At 33.1% G+C, this 20,617-nt stretch overlaps 4 protein-coding genes across 5 annotated transcripts; all 4 read left to right on the top strand.

Moving 5' to 3' along the window:
• LOC126677681 (NAC domain-containing protein 90) lies at positions 1-1,340 on the top strand. The gene is made up of 3 exons (XM_050372437.2): positions 1-244; positions 345-637; positions 784-1,340. The coding sequence occupies exons 1-3, from the start codon at positions 88-90 to the stop codon at positions 1,048-1,050; spliced, it is 717 nt and encodes a 238-aa protein (XP_050228394.1). The 5' UTR covers positions 1-87; the 3' UTR covers positions 1,051-1,340.
• Positions 1,341-11,769: 10,429 nt separating this feature from the next.
• Positions 11,770-12,842, top strand: LOC126676890 (transcription factor SRM1-like). Its single transcript, XM_050371216.2, has 2 exons — positions 11,770-12,312; positions 12,403-12,842. Exons 1-2 carry the CDS (start codon positions 11,966-11,968, stop codon positions 12,692-12,694), a joined length of 639 nt encoding a protein of 212 aa, XP_050227173.1. The 5' UTR covers positions 11,770-11,965; the 3' UTR covers positions 12,695-12,842.
• A 1,468-nt stretch (positions 12,843-14,310) lies between these two features.
• LOC126661969 (vesicle-associated membrane protein 714) lies at positions 14,311-17,445 on the top strand. Its single transcript, XM_050355854.2, has 4 exons — positions 14,311-14,712; positions 15,382-15,572; positions 15,875-16,038; positions 16,935-17,445. Exons 1-4 carry the CDS (start codon positions 14,496-14,498, stop codon positions 17,023-17,025), a joined length of 663 nt encoding a protein of 220 aa, XP_050211811.1. The 5' UTR covers positions 14,311-14,495; the 3' UTR covers positions 17,026-17,445.
• A 131-nt stretch (positions 17,446-17,576) lies between these two features.
• Positions 17,577-19,611, top strand: LOC126661953 (capsanthin/capsorubin synthase, chromoplastic-like). 2 transcript variants are annotated; one of them, XM_050355844.2, is made up of 2 exons: positions 17,577-17,876; positions 18,268-19,611. In XM_050355844.2, the coding sequence occupies exon 2, from the start codon at positions 18,354-18,356 to the stop codon at positions 19,500-19,502; it is 1,149 nt and encodes a 382-aa protein (XP_050211801.1). In that variant the 5' UTR covers positions 17,577-17,876; positions 18,268-18,353; the 3' UTR covers positions 19,503-19,611. The 2 variants fall into 2 exon arrangements, with proteins under 2 accessions (XP_050211801.1, XP_050211795.1); XM_050355838.2 differs by having other exon boundaries at positions 17,577-19,611.
• The last annotated feature ends 1,006 nt before the right edge of the window (positions 19,612-20,617 follow it).

Raw genomic sequence — 20,617 nt, 5'->3', positions numbered from 1 at the left:
TTTCCCAAATAAAACGCCATACACATATAAATATATACTTCATGCAAGTGGAAATTAATAAAACACATTAACATATTAAAAACAAGAATGGGCGAGCTCCACCCTGGTTTTCGCTTCTACCCTACTGAAGAGGAGCTTGTTTCCTTCTACCTACTTAACAAGCTTGAAGGGAAGAGACCAGAACGACTACAGCAAGTTATCCCAGAAATAAACATTTGCAGCACTGAGCCATGGGATCTCCCAAGTACTACCTAAATTTTCTTTTATTTTTCTATTTCATCAAGTTTAATTATATAGTTGAAGTTGAAGTTGAATTCTACCGCTAAACAGTTAATGTGTTGCAGAGTTTGCAGGAGAACTGTGTCAAGGAGACACTGAGCAATGGTTCTTCTTTACTCCGAGACAGGAAAGAGAGGCCAGAGGAGGGAGACCCAGTCGCACTACAGCATCTGGGTACTGGAAGGCCACTGGTTCTCCTGGTTACGTATACTCATCTGACAACCGAGTGATTGGAGTTAAGAAAACCATGGTCTTCTACAAGGGTAAAGCTCCCACGGGAAGAAAAACCAAATGGAAGATGAACGAGTATAGAGCCATTGAAGGAGGAGCTGACTCATCTACTACTTCTGTTCCTAAGGTGTGTATGATTAAACCTTCTAACTTACCAGCTATATATGTTGGATTCCTGGTGGTTTTTTTCGACTGTTAAACATATACTACCACTATATTCTACTTTTAATATTTCTAACAATTATTTGTTTGTCCACCATTGCTTATGTGTAGTTGAGGCATGAATTCAGTTTGTGCCGATTCTACGTAATATCAGGGAGTTTTCGAGCATTTGATAGACGTCCGCTAGAAACTGGGGCAAAGGAGACAAAAGTGGTTGGTGATGGAGCAACAACAATATCTGCTCATGACCCTAAAATGGCGGACAACACAAGTTCATCTGAGACTTCAAACTCGGGAGGAGATCATACAGGAACTGCCAACTGGGAGATGGTTGATGGTTTTATAGACACACTGTGGGAGTTGGAGCAATTGAACTGACCTTGATTTTAAGTAAAACATGTAGATCTGCAGCCCTGCTGCACAATTCTGTATAGCTTTCTAATGTTAGGGATAGACAAGCATAAGTCTAGCTTGACTTCTCAAGTAGAGAATTCTTTTTCCTTTAATGTCAACTGGAGGAAAGGTGGGAGTAATAAGGATTATTCTATCCGATTCATAATATTTGTCGCATTTGGCCATTTTACATAGTTTAAAAAATTAATAAATATGTTTTGATTTGTATACAATTTTATTAAATTGTCCATATTAAGTACCAATAGTTTTATATTTGACTAGTTTTTTTAACTTTACTAAGTTATTTATTGTTAGGGATAAATTTAAAAAAATAGCAATAAATGTTTTCTTAAAACTTTAATCTATACTATATATAAAAGCACGGATGGGGGGGGGCAGACAAATTTACTGAATAATCCTTTTCAGTTTACTACTAAATAAATGTTTTATAGTCATTAACTAATTAGTTATTTAATTAATCACTATTATAATTAAAATCCTAACTAGAATAGGTGGTTAAATTATCTCCAATTTAATTTTTAGTATGTAAAAAATAACTAAATTGTCTCCAAATTAGTAGGAATACCTATCTTTTAGTTTGATTGAATTACAAAATTAAAATAATGTATTTGATCAATATATTAAATAAAAATTGATATAATTATACTAAACTTACTAATATATTCATTGACGAGTTACGTTACGAGTCACGTGCATAGCACGTAATACGAAATTAGTATGATAAATATTATGAACCAAAAGAAATTTTTAAATACAATAAATATTATAAAACGAAAGCAGTAATATTTAATTTAGCACAAAGTGGAATAGAATATTTGTTTAATCAGAAACAGAAGTTGAGAGATATAAATGGGAAAAGTAAGAAAGAGAGAGACACCTCCAGCCATAGAGTAATAACAGAGGGCAAGTTGTAGAAGCCACATATCAGTTTCAGCAAAGGTTGTTGACAGCTCTTGTTTGTGGTCAATTCGAAAATGTTTTACTTCAGTCCAAATCAACCTGTATTGGAAAATTCAGAAACTCAACTAATGATATACTTAGAAATGAACAAAGGATAACTTTACCTATGGACTTGGCATAAAGTAGTAAAAACGTCTAAATTAGCAAAACGATATCACTTTTATCTTGAATTTGTCAAATTTGATACAAAAACCCAGTTCGTCTCTCGCAGAGACGAACTCTCGAACCCAGATCTGGGTTCGCTGGAGGAACTGCGAACTGAGAGACGAACTCAGTTCGTCTGAGATGGATGGCGGGTGGGTTTCGGGCGGTTGTTGTTGGGTTTGGGCAGTGGTTGATGAATTTTGGGTGGTGGTTGGTAGAGGTGGAGGAAGAGCGATAGCGGCGGTGGTAGTGTAAAAAAAACCCGATAAATTTATCGTTTTTAAAATTTAAATTAAAGATTTAATCAAATTAGATTAATTAGGGTTAATTAGGATTAATTGGAGTTAATTTGGGTTAATTAGAGTAAAATTAGAATCTCACTCTCCAATTAGGGTGCCACATCAGTATAGGGGTGTTTTTGAAACGGTTTTGCCAAGTTCAGGGTAAAAGTGATCCGGTTTTGCTAATTTGAACGTTTTTTATACTTTGTGCCAAGTTCGGGGGTAAAGTGATCCTTTGTTCACTTAGAAATAAATGATAAAAGAAAATTAAAACACAAGATAGCAGCCGTTTATATGTCAAATTTAGAAAAACAAAAAGGAAATAATAGTATATCATTGTGAACAAAGTTTAATAATGCTCTTGGACTATCCTAAGACATTGTAAGGCTTGACTTGAACAAGCTTGCATTTGAAACTGGAGAAATTTTTATATAGACTCGGTCTACCATTTCATCCGTAGACCAAATCTATCATATTATGACACGTCATTGAGAATTTCTCTTGAAACTGATGCCTTTTAAAGACATTTCAAACCGACACTAGAAAATTAGAAATAAGTTATTACTTATTCCTCACATTCATATTTCAAATCCCTGTATCCAAAAGGAAGGGTGCCTGAGAGAAAGAAAAAAAAGTCATCTACCTTCATGCTTCGTGTCATATGGCTGGCTTGGAAAATTTTAGCTAAGCATGTCAACCCTTCCAGCAAATATTGCATTTCCGCAGCATAAATGGAAGGATGACTTGCTGTTCCTGCTACTGTCCATTCAATTCCGGCCCAAAATAGGCAAGAGCACCTTAAAATGATAGATGCCGAATAAAACTCAATATGTCTTAAATGAACTAAATGTGAGGGAGAGGGTGGAGTTCTAGACAAATTAAGGACATGAGAGATGCTTCAGTTTTTATGAGGATACAGCATAAGTATGCATGACTACTAATTTTAGGCTGCATTCTAACTCATGCACAATGTAACAATTAGAACTATTATTTCAAGAGGCTCCAAATATGTAGCTGCAAAATCACACAAATTCTACTTGAAACGAGGTTGAAGTAATCAAATTAGTGATGTTAATCAATTAACATTACTACCAATTTCAAGTGCTTGTCGATACCAATTCCGTTTCCCTACTAAAACCAATTTCGAGTGCAGCCACCAGTGTTTCATGCAGATCATAATTAAGCATGGGAATTCCTTATGCAAACTTAACACTGAAATTTACTTCAATGTGAAATTATCATTAATCAAGTGTTAGAATATTGTTTAACTGTTTACACCAAATAACCATGTAACCATTTCACCTGACTGTTTGACAAATGAGCCGCATGCATACATCAGATTACCATATCATTTATGGAAAAATTTCAAGTTCAACTAATACCATCACGTAATAGTGAGTCTGACCTCAGCCAATTCTCAGTATTCAATTTCAATTGCTAATAAACTTTAATCAAGTTATCGGATCATTTTATATCAACTAAGAGCTTTAATAACAAATGAAATTGAAGTTTAAGCTAAAAACTAGGGTAATTGATTTTGGAGGTCACTGTACTTTTCAAAAATTGCAAAATGGTGACCGAACTTCAAAACGTAACATTTTAGTTATACTATTTGGTTATGTTAAGATAGAAGAATTTTTGGTCACCGAAGAAAAATATTTCGAGTCGATTTTTTGTTGATTGTGTGTATATATAAAATATAAGGTATTATTTGTCATAAATAATCAAAATTACATATGTATAATTTGACCTTAAAACACTTAAAAACCTCCCAAAATCACATATTTAAAAGTTTAATAACCATTTTGTTACATTTTGAAGTTTGGTCACCATTTTGCAATTCTTGAAAAGTACAGTTACCCCTAAAATCAATTACCCCTAAAAACTAATTACATTGTTCATTTAAAGGTAATTTGAGAAAGAAATAGACATTACAACTTATCGGAGAGTTTGTCTTTTCAGGCTGCCGAGACGCCATTGGCTGGCTTCAACTTAGGCGGCTTACTCACATTGCATTTCTTTTCTCCTTTTGTTAGTACTATTTTGGTATCCAATCTAAAAGACGAACGCACATGCTCAAAGTGATAATCGCATTATTGGTGCCTGAACTTTTTGAGTTTTATTGTTCTAATATTTTAATTTTATTTGTTTTCAATGAAGCCAAGAAAGTAACCAATATTTCGTATCTGTACTGTTACAGTTATTTTTAATTAAGTTTTACATATTTTTACAGGGTGTAGTTGGTAGTTTTTCTTGAGAGATTCTTTGAATTGCTTCAGAATATATACCATGTTAATAGTTCTAAATAAAATCGGCCAAAAGAGTCATCTGATTCTTTAAATTTGTAAGCTATAAAAGGCTTATATAAATTAATTCTACAAGTTCAATGACCATAATTACTCTTTGCTATATAAGCATTTTGTTTTGATAGATTGCCTGCCGAAAAACTTTTCTTTGTCTTATTAAAAAGTGATTTGCTATACAGGAGTCGGCTAATAAATTCGGAAGGTATTTAAGTTATTGTTATTTTTATTATTTTATTTTTAAACTTTATTTTCTTAAATGACTTTTTTTTTATTAAAAGTGCTTAGGTGGTAGCCGAATTTTGCTATCTTATTTTGAAAACGTATCACATATACATAATTTCATTTTTTTAAATCCAATTATGCATAAGGCCATACATGACAAATTTTCAGATAAAAAAAAAATCGGCTGTCCCTTAAGTTTTTTTTTACTGGAAAAATCAAAATATAAAAAAAAATTGAGTTCATTAATTAAAGTTAAAATAAAATAAAATTTAATTACAGAAATAAAAATATGCAAACAATCAATGATTTGCAGGATCAATTACTCCATATACATCTGTTTTTTTTTAATTAATTGACAAGTTTTACACATTTCAACTTTAATTTTCTAATCATGTGATTGTTAAGTTATTAAGATAAGGCTAAAGGATATCGGTCCTCATCTATTTCTACAGTTTGCCATGAACTATGAGTAAAACTTATCTAAAGGTTTAAATTTTGTGAATTAATTAATCACAATGACAGCAGATCAGTAACACCATTCACCTTTTTTTTTTTTATGAAAAACACAATTCATCCTTGATAATAACACTAAAACTATTCTACCAATAAACTACAGTTCAAATGGTGTAAATGTTGCAGCAATTTATTAAGTTATTTTTTTTTTATCATAAACACTTTTCTTTCCAATGGTTAGAAAACAACCACAAATAGTATAAATGTTGCAGTAATTTGTTAGGTTGTTTTTTTTATCATAAACACTTTTCTTTCCAATGGTTAGAAAAAAAACCAAGTTAATAATCACTTCTAAATACTAATCATAAAAATATAATGTGAAAATGATGCATATTTATAACTATGATGTGACTTTACAGACAAAAAATGGAAGTTAAAAACTAATCAGAAAATTAATGTTTCCAATTTATGTGTTTTTTTCTCTCTCAAATGATTCGTGTATTAGCATCAAAAACAAACCGAGCCCAAAGAGAAATTGCAACATTGAATTACTAATTTGGAAAAATATTTTTTAAATTTAAATTTGCGTGACTTTTATTAATTCGATCAAATATTTTAATCTTTACAATTTAAATTTCAATTTGAAAGATTTTTATAATTGTTGATAGAGTGTTTTCTGATCAACGATTTAACCTGCAAAACAGGGTAGAAGCTGATCGGACGGTTGTGATCCGATTAAATCTTCGATGCTAAAGTCAGTTTAGACTTTGAGTAGCATTTCGAATATATAAATGTAGTTATGTATTTAGGCATATCTCAAACTCTTTTATGTAGTAGTTGAATGAATACTTTGTGAACCTTAAATATGAAAGTGATTTCTAATTAATAGGGTTTAACCTTAAATAGAAAAGAGGTTTCCTATTCAGGTGGAAGTTGTTCAGGAATATCTTTTTAAATAAGTTTATCTTTCTAAACTGGAGTTTGTGCCCTAATAGAAAAGATACTTCGTAGATTTGACTTTAGGGCGAATCCCTTGGTTGACGCGTGTTATCCGAGTCTTCAGGGGATTCTGCCTTATCTTCATGGTTCGGGTTTACTACTTTGTTTAAGGCGAATCTCATGGATTCAGTTACCAATTTCATTTGGCTATTAATGCTTTGGGCGAAACCTCAATACTTCTTTGGGGTGAAGCTAGTGCGACTCAACTCCACTATACTTATGTTAGGATTCGGTATTCATCATTAGCCCCCCCCCCCAAGTGAGTTAAAGTCATGGTATTTATGTCTTGATCAATTTTAGCTCCGTTTGGGCGAGTCGATTAATATTTCGGCGTGTCGTTTCGTTTGCTTGTTAAGGTTTCCATGTTCTTTCTTTTCGCCATGTTTCAATCACCACCTATCAACTTTGATAGGTTCTAGACAAGTGTCTTATATTTGTGACATGTGTCAATCCTCCATTATGCTGTTTAGGGTTTCCGTCTCCTTGCATTCTTAAGCCCCATCATTGCAATTTCTGGGAATTTGAGTATATATGGTCATTTTGTTACTTCATTGTTTTCATTTTTTTATCTCAAATTTTCTGCATTCAAAATTCTCATCTCTTCTCTTTGTTCTGCTTCGTTATTCAATATTGCTTGATTCAAGGTTGCTCCATATCTTTCATTTAATCCTGCTTATTTGATTTCCAGATACTTTTGGCATTTTAGTTGATTGCATTTTGCATCTTCTTGTATTTTTCTAGTTTTCTATTTTTCCTTTTACTGTTCTCCGTGTTTTTCATCTTTTATGAGTGTTGATTCCTACTTTTTTCCTGCTTTGATCTTTTTAAATTTAAATTTCTTTCTTCCCAGCTGTTTCCCCCCATTTATTTTAAAATGTAAGAAGAAGGTGAAAGGTCTCGAGGTGCTCGCGATGATTTGGAGCATACTCGCGGCTCTCTGTCTGCTGGGCAAATAAATGAGTTTGCTCAAAATTTTGATTTTCCTGAGTCGTTTTTAATCGTGAAACCTGCGTCTAGATTTAGGGTAAATCAAAATACCGATTCGGCTGATATAATTGTTATTTTCCATGAACACTTGCTAGCTGGTTTGCGCTTTTCTTTAGAACCCTTGTTACGTGATTTTGCAAAAATTTAGGTACCCAGTCGGATAGCTTCATCCCAATGTTGTTCGCATCATTTGCTCTTTTGTTGAGTCTTGTAGGCCTCATGGCCAAGAGCCCTCTTTGAGTATATTTCATTATTTTTATTTTTTTTCTCGACGAAAGGGCGAAGAATTTATTTTTGATGGCGGTAGACCGAATCGATCCCTTTTCTCTTCCTTCTTCACTTAAGGGTTGGACCCCTAAGTTTTTCTTGGTTCAAGATTCATGTTTTTCTTCTTTGTCCAGGAGCTTTACCCCAGGGTACATTTTTCCCTTCTTCTATTCCGGTACTGTCTGACGAAGAGAAAGATTTCGCCCAATCTCTTTTGTCAGATTGCAGAGCTGATAAGCCCAAGTATAGCGTCCTTTTAGAGCAATACTTGAATCGCCGTGATTTTTTGGCGGATCTTTCTGCTGGAGGTACTTTCTAACCTTTTCATTTTATAATTTTGTAGGATGTCTACTTCTCTCGATCATCTTTTTAAAATCTTTGCAGTTGACATGTCTGTCGATATGGGCGAGGTGACCATTGGGGTGATTACTCCTTCAACTATTGTTCCAAGCCCAAGCTCAACTGCTATTCTGAGCCTGAGTGCAGGAGGTGTCCCGGCTGGGGATTCGAAGGCTTTACTGCCTCAACGAAGGTTCCTAAGATCATTTAGGAAGAGTCGTTGGCTTCTGGCCAGAAGAAGCGTTCCTCTGAGGATCTGTCAGGTCCCTCGGCGAAGAGGTTGAAGAAAATGAAGACTTCGAAAGAAGTTGCCGCTGGCGAGGCGCCGAAATTTGTTGAGTGGACGGAGAGGCAGGATCCTCCTAGGCTTTCTAATACCAAGGTCCTTCGTGCTTGCATGGAGAATGTCTTGGTGAAGAAGGATATTGAGTCCATAGATCGTGAACATGGCGTCGATCTTGCCGAGTTCGCTTGTTTTTGCGGTTTTTCAGTTAGTTTTTCTTTGTATATTTTTACTTCCTCTTTTTTTTTTGTATATCAATTTTGACCTTTTTTTTATTATTATTTTTACAGATAGTCCAGGCAATCACTGTCCTAAAAAAGACGTCGCGGGGATACGGTAGATATATAAGCTGAAACAGTTGAGGAAGGATTGCGTAATTGATAAAATGTATAAAAATTTAAATTTTGGAAGTAAATAATGTCTATTATTATTTTTATTTTTTATTTTTTATTTTTTTAAGTATTAGAGAAAGAATCAAAAGATAAGGTAAATTAATGTGATATGGATAGAAAGTATCTTATCCAAAACAAAAATTAATAAAGTTGAGATTTATATTCTAAAGGCTTAGTTATAGCCGACTATGAATGGGTCAACCAAGTCTTCAAAAGAGAATTTTTGGACTGGAATATTTATATAAAAAATTCAAATTTTACAAACAAAATATGTAAAATGATATGTACACTGCATAATTTCATTAAAATTATGATATTAGTTTCTCAAACGCCGTAAACCCTCATGTTTTAAAGAAATTATAATTGTAGTTGAAATTTCATTATTATTCATTTGGCTAAATTTAATTTAAATTAAAAAAATAAAACAATTTTTCAAATAATTATATAGTTGCTCTTTGATTAATAAATAAAAAATTAAAAGGACAATTCAAAAACAAATTAGCAGTTCTTTGATTAATTTAACTTTACCAAACTTTAGGCTTTACCAGGGCATATGAGTAGTTTGATTTGGTCACGTTTAATAAAAAAATTCATATTGTTGTCGAACATTGCCAAATTTATCAAATTATAAACATACATGGTTGATATAAACAAAGAAATGCATGCATTAGGGGAAAAAACAGTATGAAACACATTAAGATTAGATCATCACTTTTTTTGAAAAAGATCTAATTATGCCTGACTAGCTCAAATTGCAATGCTACCAAAAAGCTAAGAAACTATTGAAACAATGAATAATTATACAACACAACCGTTCCGTCATATTATTCGTGCAACAAAACAATTACGCGTTAGTTATGTGGAAAATTAAATAATAATAAAAATAAGTAATAATTAAAAAATTTCCTATCGCAAATGCTCATCGACTTAATATAAAAATGACGTGGCGCAATAATTACATGGGATAAACACTCTGAAACAATAAAGAAAAAAACTTGGAGACCATTGTTTGCTATATATGTATAGGTCATAAGCTTGCATAGTTGGATTAATACTAAAAGATCAAATAGGGAATTTAACTTTTTTTTTTTATCTTCTATTATAATTGAGACGGAATATTATAATGCTGTTAAAATAATTTAATCTCAAAAGCTTGAGAGAATTTTGATCAACACATGTGCCACTTGAGCAAATTTTTAAAGTGAAGATGAATTCACATTATCATCACATAACACTGATAGTGACTGAGGATTTATTTAATACCATGACTGTACTAAAAAAAATTACGCATTCGTCTTTTATTAAATATTATACATAATCTCCTAAAAAAAAAATATTCTACATAGTCTAGTTTGATTAATTAAACATAAAAATGATAAATTTTAAAGAAACAGTTATAAATAAGGCCAAAAAATAGTCAATATTTTCAATACTAGTTTCGCATTACGTGCTATGCACGTGGCTCGTAACGTAACTCGTCACTGAACATATTAATAAATTTATTATAATTATATCAATGTTTTATTTATAATTGATATTAAATTAGTTAAGAATTTTTATAAAAATAAATATAATACATTCGGCTATTAAATTTTTTTCCATACTGAATTTATTGTTGTTTTGGTTTTATAATAACCATAATTAAATAATTAACTTGATTTTAGTAATAATATCTTTAAAAATAGTAAGATAAAAATTTAAATAATAATATATTGACCAAATAGGTATTTCTACTAAATTTGAGACAATTTAGTTGTCTTTTACATATTAAAAACTAAATTCGAGATAATTTAGCTATCTATTCTAATTAGGACTTTAATTACAATAGTGATCAATTAAATATCTAATTAGTTAATGACTATAAAACTTTATTTAGTAGTAAACTGAAAAGGATTGTTCAGTATATTTGCCTGTCCCCCCCCATCCGTGCTTTTATATATAGTATAGATATAGATATGTATAATTTTACCCGGAACCTAATTCTCATATAGCATCCAAATATTTTTAATTTATTCGCTCCATTATCAAAAATGTATCAGAGGTCTCATATAACGGTTGTGTCATGTTATATTTACAATAAAACAATGAGCATTTGCCATATATAAAAAATCTTTAATTATCACATATATACTTTTTATCATTAAATATTTCAACATGGCAAACATCTCATTGGTTTGTTACACGAATAACATGTAAACCGTTGTGTTTTATAATTTTTCAATAGAGATAAAACGGTGTACTTTTTATAGGTAAAAATAAAAGCATAAGAAATATTTCGCTTTGTTTGTTCTGTTTCAGAGATGTCAAAAATATATTTACGACAGGTAAAATAACAATATAAAAAGTGACTATATTTTATATTTTTAGTTGAAAATATTTCTTTTGGAATTTAAAACGTATTTTTAAAAATTAAGTGATCTTTTGAATAGTTTTATGTTTACTTAATTTTAAATGAATAAAATCATAAATTTTGCAAAATTGCTTGTTTGATAACATAAAAGAATTACAAGAATCTATAATTTTTTTTCTCAAAATAAAAAAAGAATCTATAAATTTTAATAAATTTATTATTTTTAAGACTCATCATTTAAAATTGTAATAAGTATATACAAATACTTGAAATTCATAAAATTCGTTAATTTGTCATGTATATTTTAACATTTAATTTTATTTTTATAAAATAAATTCAATGTTTAATTAGATGATGTAATTTTTAAATCTTAAATTTTATCATGAATTTAAAATTTAAAAATTCAATAAATATCATAAATTAGAAAATGGAAGTAGATTTTTGAAAACTCATAATTTTCTTCTTCTTTTTAAGTTGATTTAGATGAATGATATTTTGAATAAAATAATATTTAATTAATAAATTTTTTTTCATTTTATTTAGGTGTGATTCAGGTGAACTTGAAAAAATTTGTGAGAATTTGTATTTGAGGGTTTTTAATTTAAAAATTGTGTAAAAAGAAATAGAAATAGTTAGAGAACTTAAGTTTTGTTTTAAAAAGAAGGTAAATGTTGAAAGAGCCGACATTTGGGTGGGAAGACACGTGTAAGACACTCATCTGAAAGAAGAAGCTTCTCTCAAGAATATACTGTTACAGTAATCGTCTTTGAATTTCAGAACGTGTTCATTTCAACCCAAAGTTTCATTCATCCTCTCATATCTTCATATAAATACCTCAGCTCAACCTTATCAATAACCAAATTGATTGCTAAGTCGGTCTCTTTATCCAATTCAAAATGATAAGAAATTCTTCGTCATCCTGGTCTCGCGGAGAAGACAAGCTCTTCGAGCGAGCACTCGTCTTATTTCCCGATGAAACTCCGCGCAGATGGGAAAAGATTGCCACCCAACTCCCCGGCAAGACATGGTTTGATGTCAAGAAACACTACGATGACTTGGTTTACGATGTTGAGGAGATTGACTCAGGCCGAGTCGAGCCGCCGAGTTACGGAGATGATCAGTTTAATTCGAGTTGGGGGTCTGAGTCAGGAACGAGTCAGGTCTGGTTTGGGTCAAATAAAGGGAAAGAAAAGGAATCGTCGGAGAGAAAGAAAGGAGTTCCTTGGACTGAAGAAGAGCACAGGTAATTAATTAATTTCTTGACCTCAATTTTAATTCTTTTTTTTAAGAATTGAATCGGTCGAGTTCAATGAGTGATGATGAGTTTTTGTAGGCTGTTTCTAATTGGATTGCAAAGATATGGTAAGGGAGATTGGCGGAGTATATCAAGAAACGCAGTAGTGTCAAGAACACCAACTCAGGTGGCGAGTCACGCGCAGAAATATTTTCTTCGGTTGAACTCGGTCAAGAAGGATAAGAAGAGGCCCAGCATTCATGACATTACCAGTTCAGCTAAATCTTCAATGGGTAATTGGACCAATGAGTTTATGGACCCAACAGCAACTTATGATGATCCAGAAAGCCCACCATCTTCTGATTTTCATGCTTTTGGATTCCAAATGTAAAAATTTAGAGATTGTATAATGTGATGCCAAGTGTAATTGTCTCACTTCAGGTGAGTCATGATATAAGATACAAACAAGTGTATGATATGAGGTGTCATGCAATAGCGTATTAAAAAAGTGTAGATAGTAAAACAAGATTATCAAGTTATCTCATGTATATCATTTTTTTAATTATCTAAAGATAATATGAAATCATCATGAAAAGAAAACAATAACAATGAAAAAATCAAATGTAGCCATTTTACATTGGTTAGTGAAGACAGTTGATTCATTCTATAGTTTAAATTTTGTTACAATAATTTTTTTATTTTTTAAATTATTAGCCTTTAATTAAAGTTGTTCTTTAAATTCCATTAAATTTCAGCCATTCTAAAGCTCTTTTTGATGGCAAAAATTTATTTTCAGCCACCATCCGGAAGCTCTTTAATCTATTCATTTCTTCTTCTTTTTGTTAAAAAAGGTAATGATATTGTATAACTGGCTTTTAAAAAAGAATAATTATACAACGCAACGGTTGCGTCACGTCATTTGTGCAACAAACCAATGAGGCGTTAGCCATGTGCAAATGTTTAATGATAAAAAAATAAATAATAAATAAAGATTCCCTATCGCAAATGATTATTGGCTTGTTGTAAAAATGACGTGGCACATCTGTTGTGTGGGATAAACACTCTTTAAAAAAAATGTTGTGATTTGATATTAAGGCAATTTTCATTTTGAGTCCTTAAACTTTTTTTATATATATATAATTGGAGATATGTGGGAGAAATAGAACACACGACCTAGCAAATTGTTGTTTAACGCTTATTAATTTGAGTTATAATTCGTTGATGAGTTCTTAAATTTTTAAACAATATAACGAAAAAATTATCATTGTTCATTTTACATCTTTTTTTTAAAAAATATTGATCTAGACTCCGACAATGTACATAATTATCACAAAATGCCGCAAATATAAAAATAAAGCACATCAACGACATGTCAAACACGCTCATAGTATTTGTACATGATTTTCTCAAATTATTTGCATTGTAGGTGTGTATGTCAATGTATTTTGATGAATGTTTTGTACAATTAACCATAGTGATTTGTTTTATACCATTAAATAAAAAAAACTATAATTATAAATTAAAATAAAAGGATTTAGATGAAAAATAGATGAAGTTTAAGGATTGGATGCGACAATTATCCAAAATATTTATAATAGATAAAATTCCAAAGAATAAAAGGTCAACGCGCCCCTAAAATTATAATACAAGACCATTTAATCCAATTTTAACTTGTTTGAGCAACTAACACCAATTTTTTTTTATTTTTGGATCAAATTGTCTGATAATTGTATTTTTAATACACGTAAAATATAAATTGAAGGTGAGGGATGCGGAAAAAAATTAAAAAGTTCACTAATTATTGCGATAAAATTATCGTAAACTTATTTTTTATAATAAAAATATAAATTATGAGATAATTTGACCCAAAAATAAAGAATTTTAAGGTTAGTTGTTCAAACAAGTTTAAATCGGGCTAAATGACCCGTGTTAAAAGTTTAGTCGGCACGTTGACTCTTTGTTCAAATTCCAAATCCTATGTAGGTAGGGCGAATAATACATACACTCATCGGTCAGAATACAAAACCCCAAGAGATTAAAAAACGGCCGTGCGTGGACTCGCCGGTGGATGGTTTTCCGGCTCCACCTTCCTCTCTTAAAATAATACAAGAAAGCAACTCTCTTCTATTCCGTCTCACCTCCAAAGTAAAGCTTTCTCCCTTCCACATAGAGAGAGCCTGTTTTAAATAGGGATGGCGATCTTGTACGCGCTGGTGGCGCGAGGAACCGTAGTACTTGCGGAGTTCAGCGCCGTGACAGGTAACACAGGGGCAGTTGCTCGGCGGATCATTGAGAAGCTCCCGGCGGAAGAAGAATCTAGGCTCTGCTTTGCTCAAGATCGATTCATATTTCACATACTTAAATCCGATGGCCTCATCTTTCTGTGCATGGCCAATGACACCTTTGGCAGTAAGTATTCTCTTTCCTTGATTTTTAAATTTCTTTGAAGCCAATTGTATGCTGTGTGGCTTCCAATATAATTGATTGTTTACGATTTAGCATTTAAACTTTAATTTCAGTAAATTGAAGCTCATTTAACAAACAGTGACAGCCTTTATCTGAAATTTATCGATAACTCGAAGGTAGGATATAGCATAAGCTGATAAACCCTATGTCAAATTATTTATGATGCTGGATGACCTAAAAGTCTCATCTGTTTTAGTTGCTAGTTAGTTTAGTTTTTCGCCCAATGGAATGTGAACTCTATACCTTAGTGATAGAATCCTATTGCCCTTAATTTGCTCAAGGGCTTAATTGTGACTGATTTTCACTGGATGCGAAAGTAAATTGGGGGTATTGGCCGTGTGGCTGTGCAGTGGCAGTTGGTTATTTCCGTATTTGTATGTGTTAAAGTTGAAGTTGTAGATGTACAACTTCGTTGGTAAGCTATAAGATGTTCAGGAAAGAATGTTAACTTTGTATTCAAATGTCGAAAGCAGGATATTCAATGTGGATTACTTTGTAGACTTGATAATCACTGTTCTATTTACGGTGATTTCCAGAAGTCCGGTTCAATGAGTTCCTCATTTATTTAGCTGGCCTGTGATATGTAATGTGTCGGTTTTTACTTGTGTCCAGGGAGAATTCCATTTTCCTACTTGGAGGACATTCACATGAGGTTTATGAAAAACTATGGTAAAGTGGCCCATTATGCACCTGCTTATGCGATGAATGATGAATTTTCGAGGGCCTTGCATCAGCAGATGGAGTTTTTCTCCAGTAACCCTAGTGCTGATACTCTTAATCGTGTGAGGGGTGAAGTTGGTGAGGCAAGTGCTATAATTCTCACTGGAAATTTGCTCTATAGTTATGTTACTTAAATAACTCTATACTTTTAACATCAGTCCCGTATGATTGATGCTTAGGCTGTGTCTTTTTATCCTTTTATGGAATACTGGCTCTAAAACGTGAAAAAAGGAATACAAAATCATGGAAAAAGATGGTTTTAACAGTGTTTCCTCTAATTTTCTTATTCCTTTCCTCTCTTTTCTGTGGCGGGGAAGTGTTGTAGTTGGTAGTTCATAGTAATTTGTTTAGTTCTTGCTGTGCTTACATGCAAAGGTTTATGCAGATTCGCACAATCATGGTTGAGAACATTGAGAAAATACTTGAGAGAGGTGACCGGATTGAGCTCCTTGTTGACAAAACTGCAACAATGCAAGATAGTGCTTTTCACTTCAGGAAGCAGTCCAAGCGCCTGCGAAGAGCGCTTTGGATGAAAAACGCCAAGCTCTTGTAAGTGTTTGTGCTTTCGTAACTCTCCGTATGTCTTTTAATTTTAATTTTTCCTATGCATAAAGGGATTTTTCTTTCCCGGCTTCTGATCTAAAATGGGTGGGAAGTATTTTAGACTGTAAAACTATGTTGCAGGCCTGATATTTTATGGTAAAATGAATAGTCAAAACAACAAAGTCCCTGACTCCCTAGTATATTGGGCGTTTTAGGAGATGTGAAAATTACAAAAATAAAGATAAGTAGTCAGTCATCCAAGGCAGATAAAGCAAAATGATAGGATTTTTGGAAAGGAAAGAGATCTTTCATGGTGAAACTTGATTCAAAATTTTTAAAGGCTTACATGCAAACTTGTCCTTTATCTGAGCATATGCCAGAAACGGGCTTTTAAGAGTGGTGATTACTAAATAATTATTCTTAGCCAAGCGAAGCGAGGAAGCAAGAAATCTGTAATAAGTTTCCTTGTATAAATAATTGTTTTCTCCTTTTCTAATCCATACCTTTGAATATTTCGGAGAATTGAGATGTTAGTTAATTCAAAAGGAGATTGCTATAATGCTATTTTCTGTTGGAGCACTAGAAGTCAAACCTTCTCGATTAGCCACTAAAAATGATACTGGAGCATACAAAGGAGATCTAGTTTGCAAAATAGTTGCTTACATAAAAATTGAAAAAGCAAAGGTCTCTTACAAAATGTATCCAAGGGTTATCCAGGGTCCCACAAACCACTTCCATTTCATTGATTTGAATTTGGTACCTAAAATCAGCTTGAAAACATTAAATTTTGCGGTATCCTGGAGCACCAGTCAGGAAGCTATTATAAACTGGAAAAACTGTTAGATTGAAATTGTAATTATAATGGCTTTTTAAGCAAGCAAAAATTTGTCTTTGCATGACAGGGCCCTGTTGACATGCGTCATTGTTCTGGTTCTGTACATAATCATTGCCCTTTGTTGCGGAGGCGTCACCCTTCCTTCTTGCAGATCTTGATTGTCAGTTTAAATGGTGTTTGATTTATTCTTTTTCTGAGGAATGCTGTCACGAACGATGAATTATGCGATCCACTTGTGTGAATTATGTTAAAAGGTGAGGTATGATGAAGTCTGAAAGTTTGAGGATGACATGCGAGCTATTCCTCTCTAATGTGCCATAAACTATTCCATCCATTTCCGCACTGCTGTTGCCTGCTGATGTTTACTACTTTGAGAAGCCTGGTGCATCTCTGGTATTGTAGATCATGAAATCATACTGTAAAAAAGTACTGAATTTTCAGCGTTTTGTTATCTAGTTCTGAGGAACATTCAGCTTTTAGTTCCTTAACAAGATCATCTTGTTCAACAAATAATTTATGTCTCTTTCCATGTATACTATGATTCATTTTATAGATTTCAACGTTGTGATGTGATTTAATATTGCGGCAGTCGAATGTGTGTTTCTTGAGTTATTCTTCACTAGGGAAGCAACTTTCTTCTTGCTTTTTTTATTCTTAATCTCTCAGACACAAACACAGACACTCCAGTTTTATTACTTAAGTGCGGCTATGAGATTTTTGTTCTGGTTTATGTCATTCATTGCTAATCTTGGTGGAGGCAATAAGCTAGTTTTCTGAAAATGGTGGGGGACACAGCACAGACTCAACCACTTAAGCCAGCCCAAGATAATGAAATGGTAGTATTAAGCTAGTGCCGCCTAATTTCTGTATGACACGTTTCACTTCCTTTTGCTTTTTTTATTGGAGAAAGTTTTCTGCTACAGCATACACTGAACTATTTTTCCCATTTTAGTACAAATGCAATAATGGATACTTGTCTCTGTTTTGTCAATTAAATCTGCCAAAACAGGTAGGGATTAAGAATCTTTTTCTATGTGAGACCTCAGATTCCTTTCTGTCCATATTCACCTCCTTCGGCTATTTCTTTCTTTATAGTTGACAATCTGAATTGTCCTCTTACAGTTCTCTGCCTTCTGTTCTGTCTTTAATGGCGACAATTTTCAAGTTATTTTCGCCACCTCCTGTACCTAAAATCTCTCAGATAAATCATTTTAATAACCCTGTTTTTTCTTCTTCTAAACCCAGTTTCACATCTTCAAGAAAATTCAACCATAGAATCAAAAGCAGCAACTTTGAAAGCTTTCTTGATTTGCGACCCGAATCAAAACCTGAGTTTTTAGATTTTGATCTCTCATGGTTTAATCCGTCTGATAAATCCCGCTTTGATGTGATCATTATAGGTACTGGACCAGCCGGCCTACGCCTGGCTGAGCGAGTTTCTGGCTATGGAATTAAGGTATGTTGTGTCGATCCTTCACCGCTTTCTATGTGGCCTAATAATTATGGTGTTTGGGTTGATGAGTTTGAGAGCTTAGGATTTGACGATTGTTTGGACAAGACATGGCCTATGACTTGTGTCTTTATTGATGATCATAACGTTAAGTATTTAGACCGTCCATATGGTCGTGTTAGTAGGAAGACATTGAAGACTAAGCTGATGGAGAACTGTGTCTCTAATGGTGTTAAATTTCACAAGGCTAAAGTTTGGAAAGTGAATCATGAAGAATTCGAGTCCTCCATCGGCTGTGACGATGGTAGCGAGATTAAAGCAAGTTTAATCGTTGATGCAGGTGGTTTTGCGAGTAATTTTATTGAGTATGATAAACGACGAAACCATGGCTATCAGCTAGCTCATGGGATTCTAGCTGAAGTGGATCAGCACCCGTTCGACCTCGACAAGATGGTTCTCATGGACTGGAGAGACACCCATATGGGAAACGAGCCTTATTTGCGAGGTAACAATGCAAAGTTTCCAACTTTTTTGTATGCAATGCCATTTGATTCAAATTTGATATTCTTAGAGGAGACTTCATTGGTTAGTAGGCCTGTGTTATCTTACATGGAGGTTAAGAAAAGAATGGTAGCAAGATTAAGACATCTAGGAATAAGAGTTAAGAGAATTATAGAAGAAGAGAAATGCTTAATTCCTATGGGCGGACCTCTTCCTCGAATCCCTCAAAATGTGATGGCGATTGGTGGTAATTCCGGGGTAGTCCACCCATCAACAGGGTACATGGTGGCTCGGACAATGGCATTAGCCCCGGTTGTTGGTGATGCAATCGCTGAATGTCTCGGCTCGACGAGGATGATACGAGGCAGAGCATTATATGATAGAGCATGGAAGGGACTGTGGCCATTAGAGGAGAAGTGTAGGAGAGAATTCTATTGTTTTGGGATGGAAACTTTGTTGAAACTTGATTTGCAAGGGAGTAGGAATTTCTTTGATGCTTTTTTTGATCTGGATCCTTATTATTGGCAAGGATTTCTTTCGTCGAGATTGTCTTTAAAGGAACTCGGGTGGTTGAGCTTATCTTTGTTTGGGAATGCTTCGAATTCGTCGAGGTTTGATATTGTTACAAAATGTCCTCTGCCTTTAGCAAGGATGATGGGCAATTTAGCTGTGGAAACTATCTAATGGAAACAATATGTATTGTGTTGCAGTGTTTGGTAAAATAAAAAAAAAACAATATTGATTTATATTCATAAATGTAGACCAAGAAATCGTTATGCATTTCTTTCATTAATCATTTTCAATGCTTGGCGACGATCGAAGTATTTTCTCATGCGCCTATATTCAGGTGTATGCATTCGATATTTTGGTTCAATTCAATAGTGTAGCTTTTAAATGACATGGAAACCAGACTGAATTAGTGATGCAAAATTGATTGATTTGGTTCAGTGTTATTTATTAGGACTCTAAACGAATAGGATCATAAACTGTTATAATTAACAAATTAACTTTTGTCAAAACACTATGAAGTGGTAATAATGGAAGTGGATCTCCTTACATTTAATTTTTTTTTCTCTTCTTCTAATTATATTATTTTATTTAGATGTCATCCATCCAAGTGTATTTGAAAAAAATGAAGGAAATTTAAATTTATGGAGAGTCATTATTCCTTATTATAACTATTTTAACTCATGATGTTGACGCTAATCAAACTTTGATATTTCAAAAATATACAAAGGATCAAATTGCTTCCTCAACTTGGCACGATTCTCGCCATTTTTGGTACAAACAGATGTAAAATTTGCGTTTTGTATAAAAAAACCTCTCCCCCACTCTCACCCAAGTAAATGTGCTACACTTTTTGTAAAAAATTTAAAAAAACCCACAATATTTTATTAATCTCTTAAATTAATTCTCATAATTTTAATATTCAATTACATTTTTCTTAATTTTTAAAAATCCAACAATTAATTTATTTTTTAATAAAAAATAAAGGACCTTTTCAAACTCCTCTTTCTTCTTCTCTTCCCCTTCTTTCTCTTTTTTTTTTGCGACCATCGTCCGCCACCGTACCCCCACCACCGACTTCATCCCCGCCATCTCCTCAGACGAGGAGCTACTGCTCCTCGTTTTAGAGGAGCAGCAGATCTGCTCCTCCAACGTGGAGGAGATGATCTACTCCTCACGAGGAGCAGCGGCTCCTCATTTGAGGGTTTGCGATGGAATGAGGGCCGGACTACACAATTTTACTTATATAGCACTGATGTGTGGCAATGCCACATCAGCGCCACGCAGGCGCC

The sequence above is a fragment of the Mercurialis annua genome, linkage group LG1-X (assembly GCF_937616625.2).
Source record: "Mercurialis annua linkage group LG1-X, ddMerAnnu1.2, whole genome shotgun sequence".
Classification (NCBI taxonomy): Eukaryota; Viridiplantae; Streptophyta; class Magnoliopsida; order Malpighiales; family Euphorbiaceae; genus Mercurialis; species Mercurialis annua.
Note: the sequence above shows the minus strand (reverse complement) of the source record. Positions and strands in the feature narration are given on the sequence as shown.

Excerpts from the sequence above, each read along its gene's own strand:
- LOC126677681 (XM_050372437.2), top strand. The coding sequence starts at position 88 with ATGGGCGAGCTCCACCCTGGTTTTCGCTTCTACCCTACTGAAGAGGAG. Across the intron at positions 245-344 it reads TGAGCCATGGGATCTCCCAA|AGTTTGCAGGAGAACTGTGT; the intron begins GTACTACCTAAA and ends AATGTGTTGCAG. Across the intron at positions 638-783 it reads CTACTACTTCTGTTCCTAAG|TTGAGGCATGAATTCAGTTT; the intron begins GTGTGTATGATT and ends GCTTATGTGTAG.
- LOC126676890 (XM_050371216.2), top strand. The coding sequence starts at position 11,966 with ATGATAAGAAATTCTTCGTCATCCTGGTCTCGCGGAGAAGACAAGCTC. Across the intron at positions 12,313-12,402 it reads TGGACTGAAGAAGAGCACAG|GCTGTTTCTAATTGGATTGC; the intron begins GTAATTAATTAA and ends GAGTTTTTGTAG.
- LOC126661969 (XM_050355854.2), top strand. The coding sequence starts at position 14,496 with ATGGCGATCTTGTACGCGCTGGTGGCGCGAGGAACCGTAGTACTTGCG. Across the intron at positions 14,713-15,381 it reads GGCCAATGACACCTTTGGCA|GGAGAATTCCATTTTCCTAC; the intron begins GTAAGTATTCTC and ends ACTTGTGTCCAG. Across the intron at positions 15,573-15,874 it reads TGAGGGGTGAAGTTGGTGAG|ATTCGCACAATCATGGTTGA; the intron begins GCAAGTGCTATA and ends AGGTTTATGCAG.
- LOC126661953 (XM_050355838.2), top strand. The coding sequence starts at position 18,015 with ATGGCGACAATTTTCAAGTTATTTTCGCCACCTCCTGTACCTAAAATC.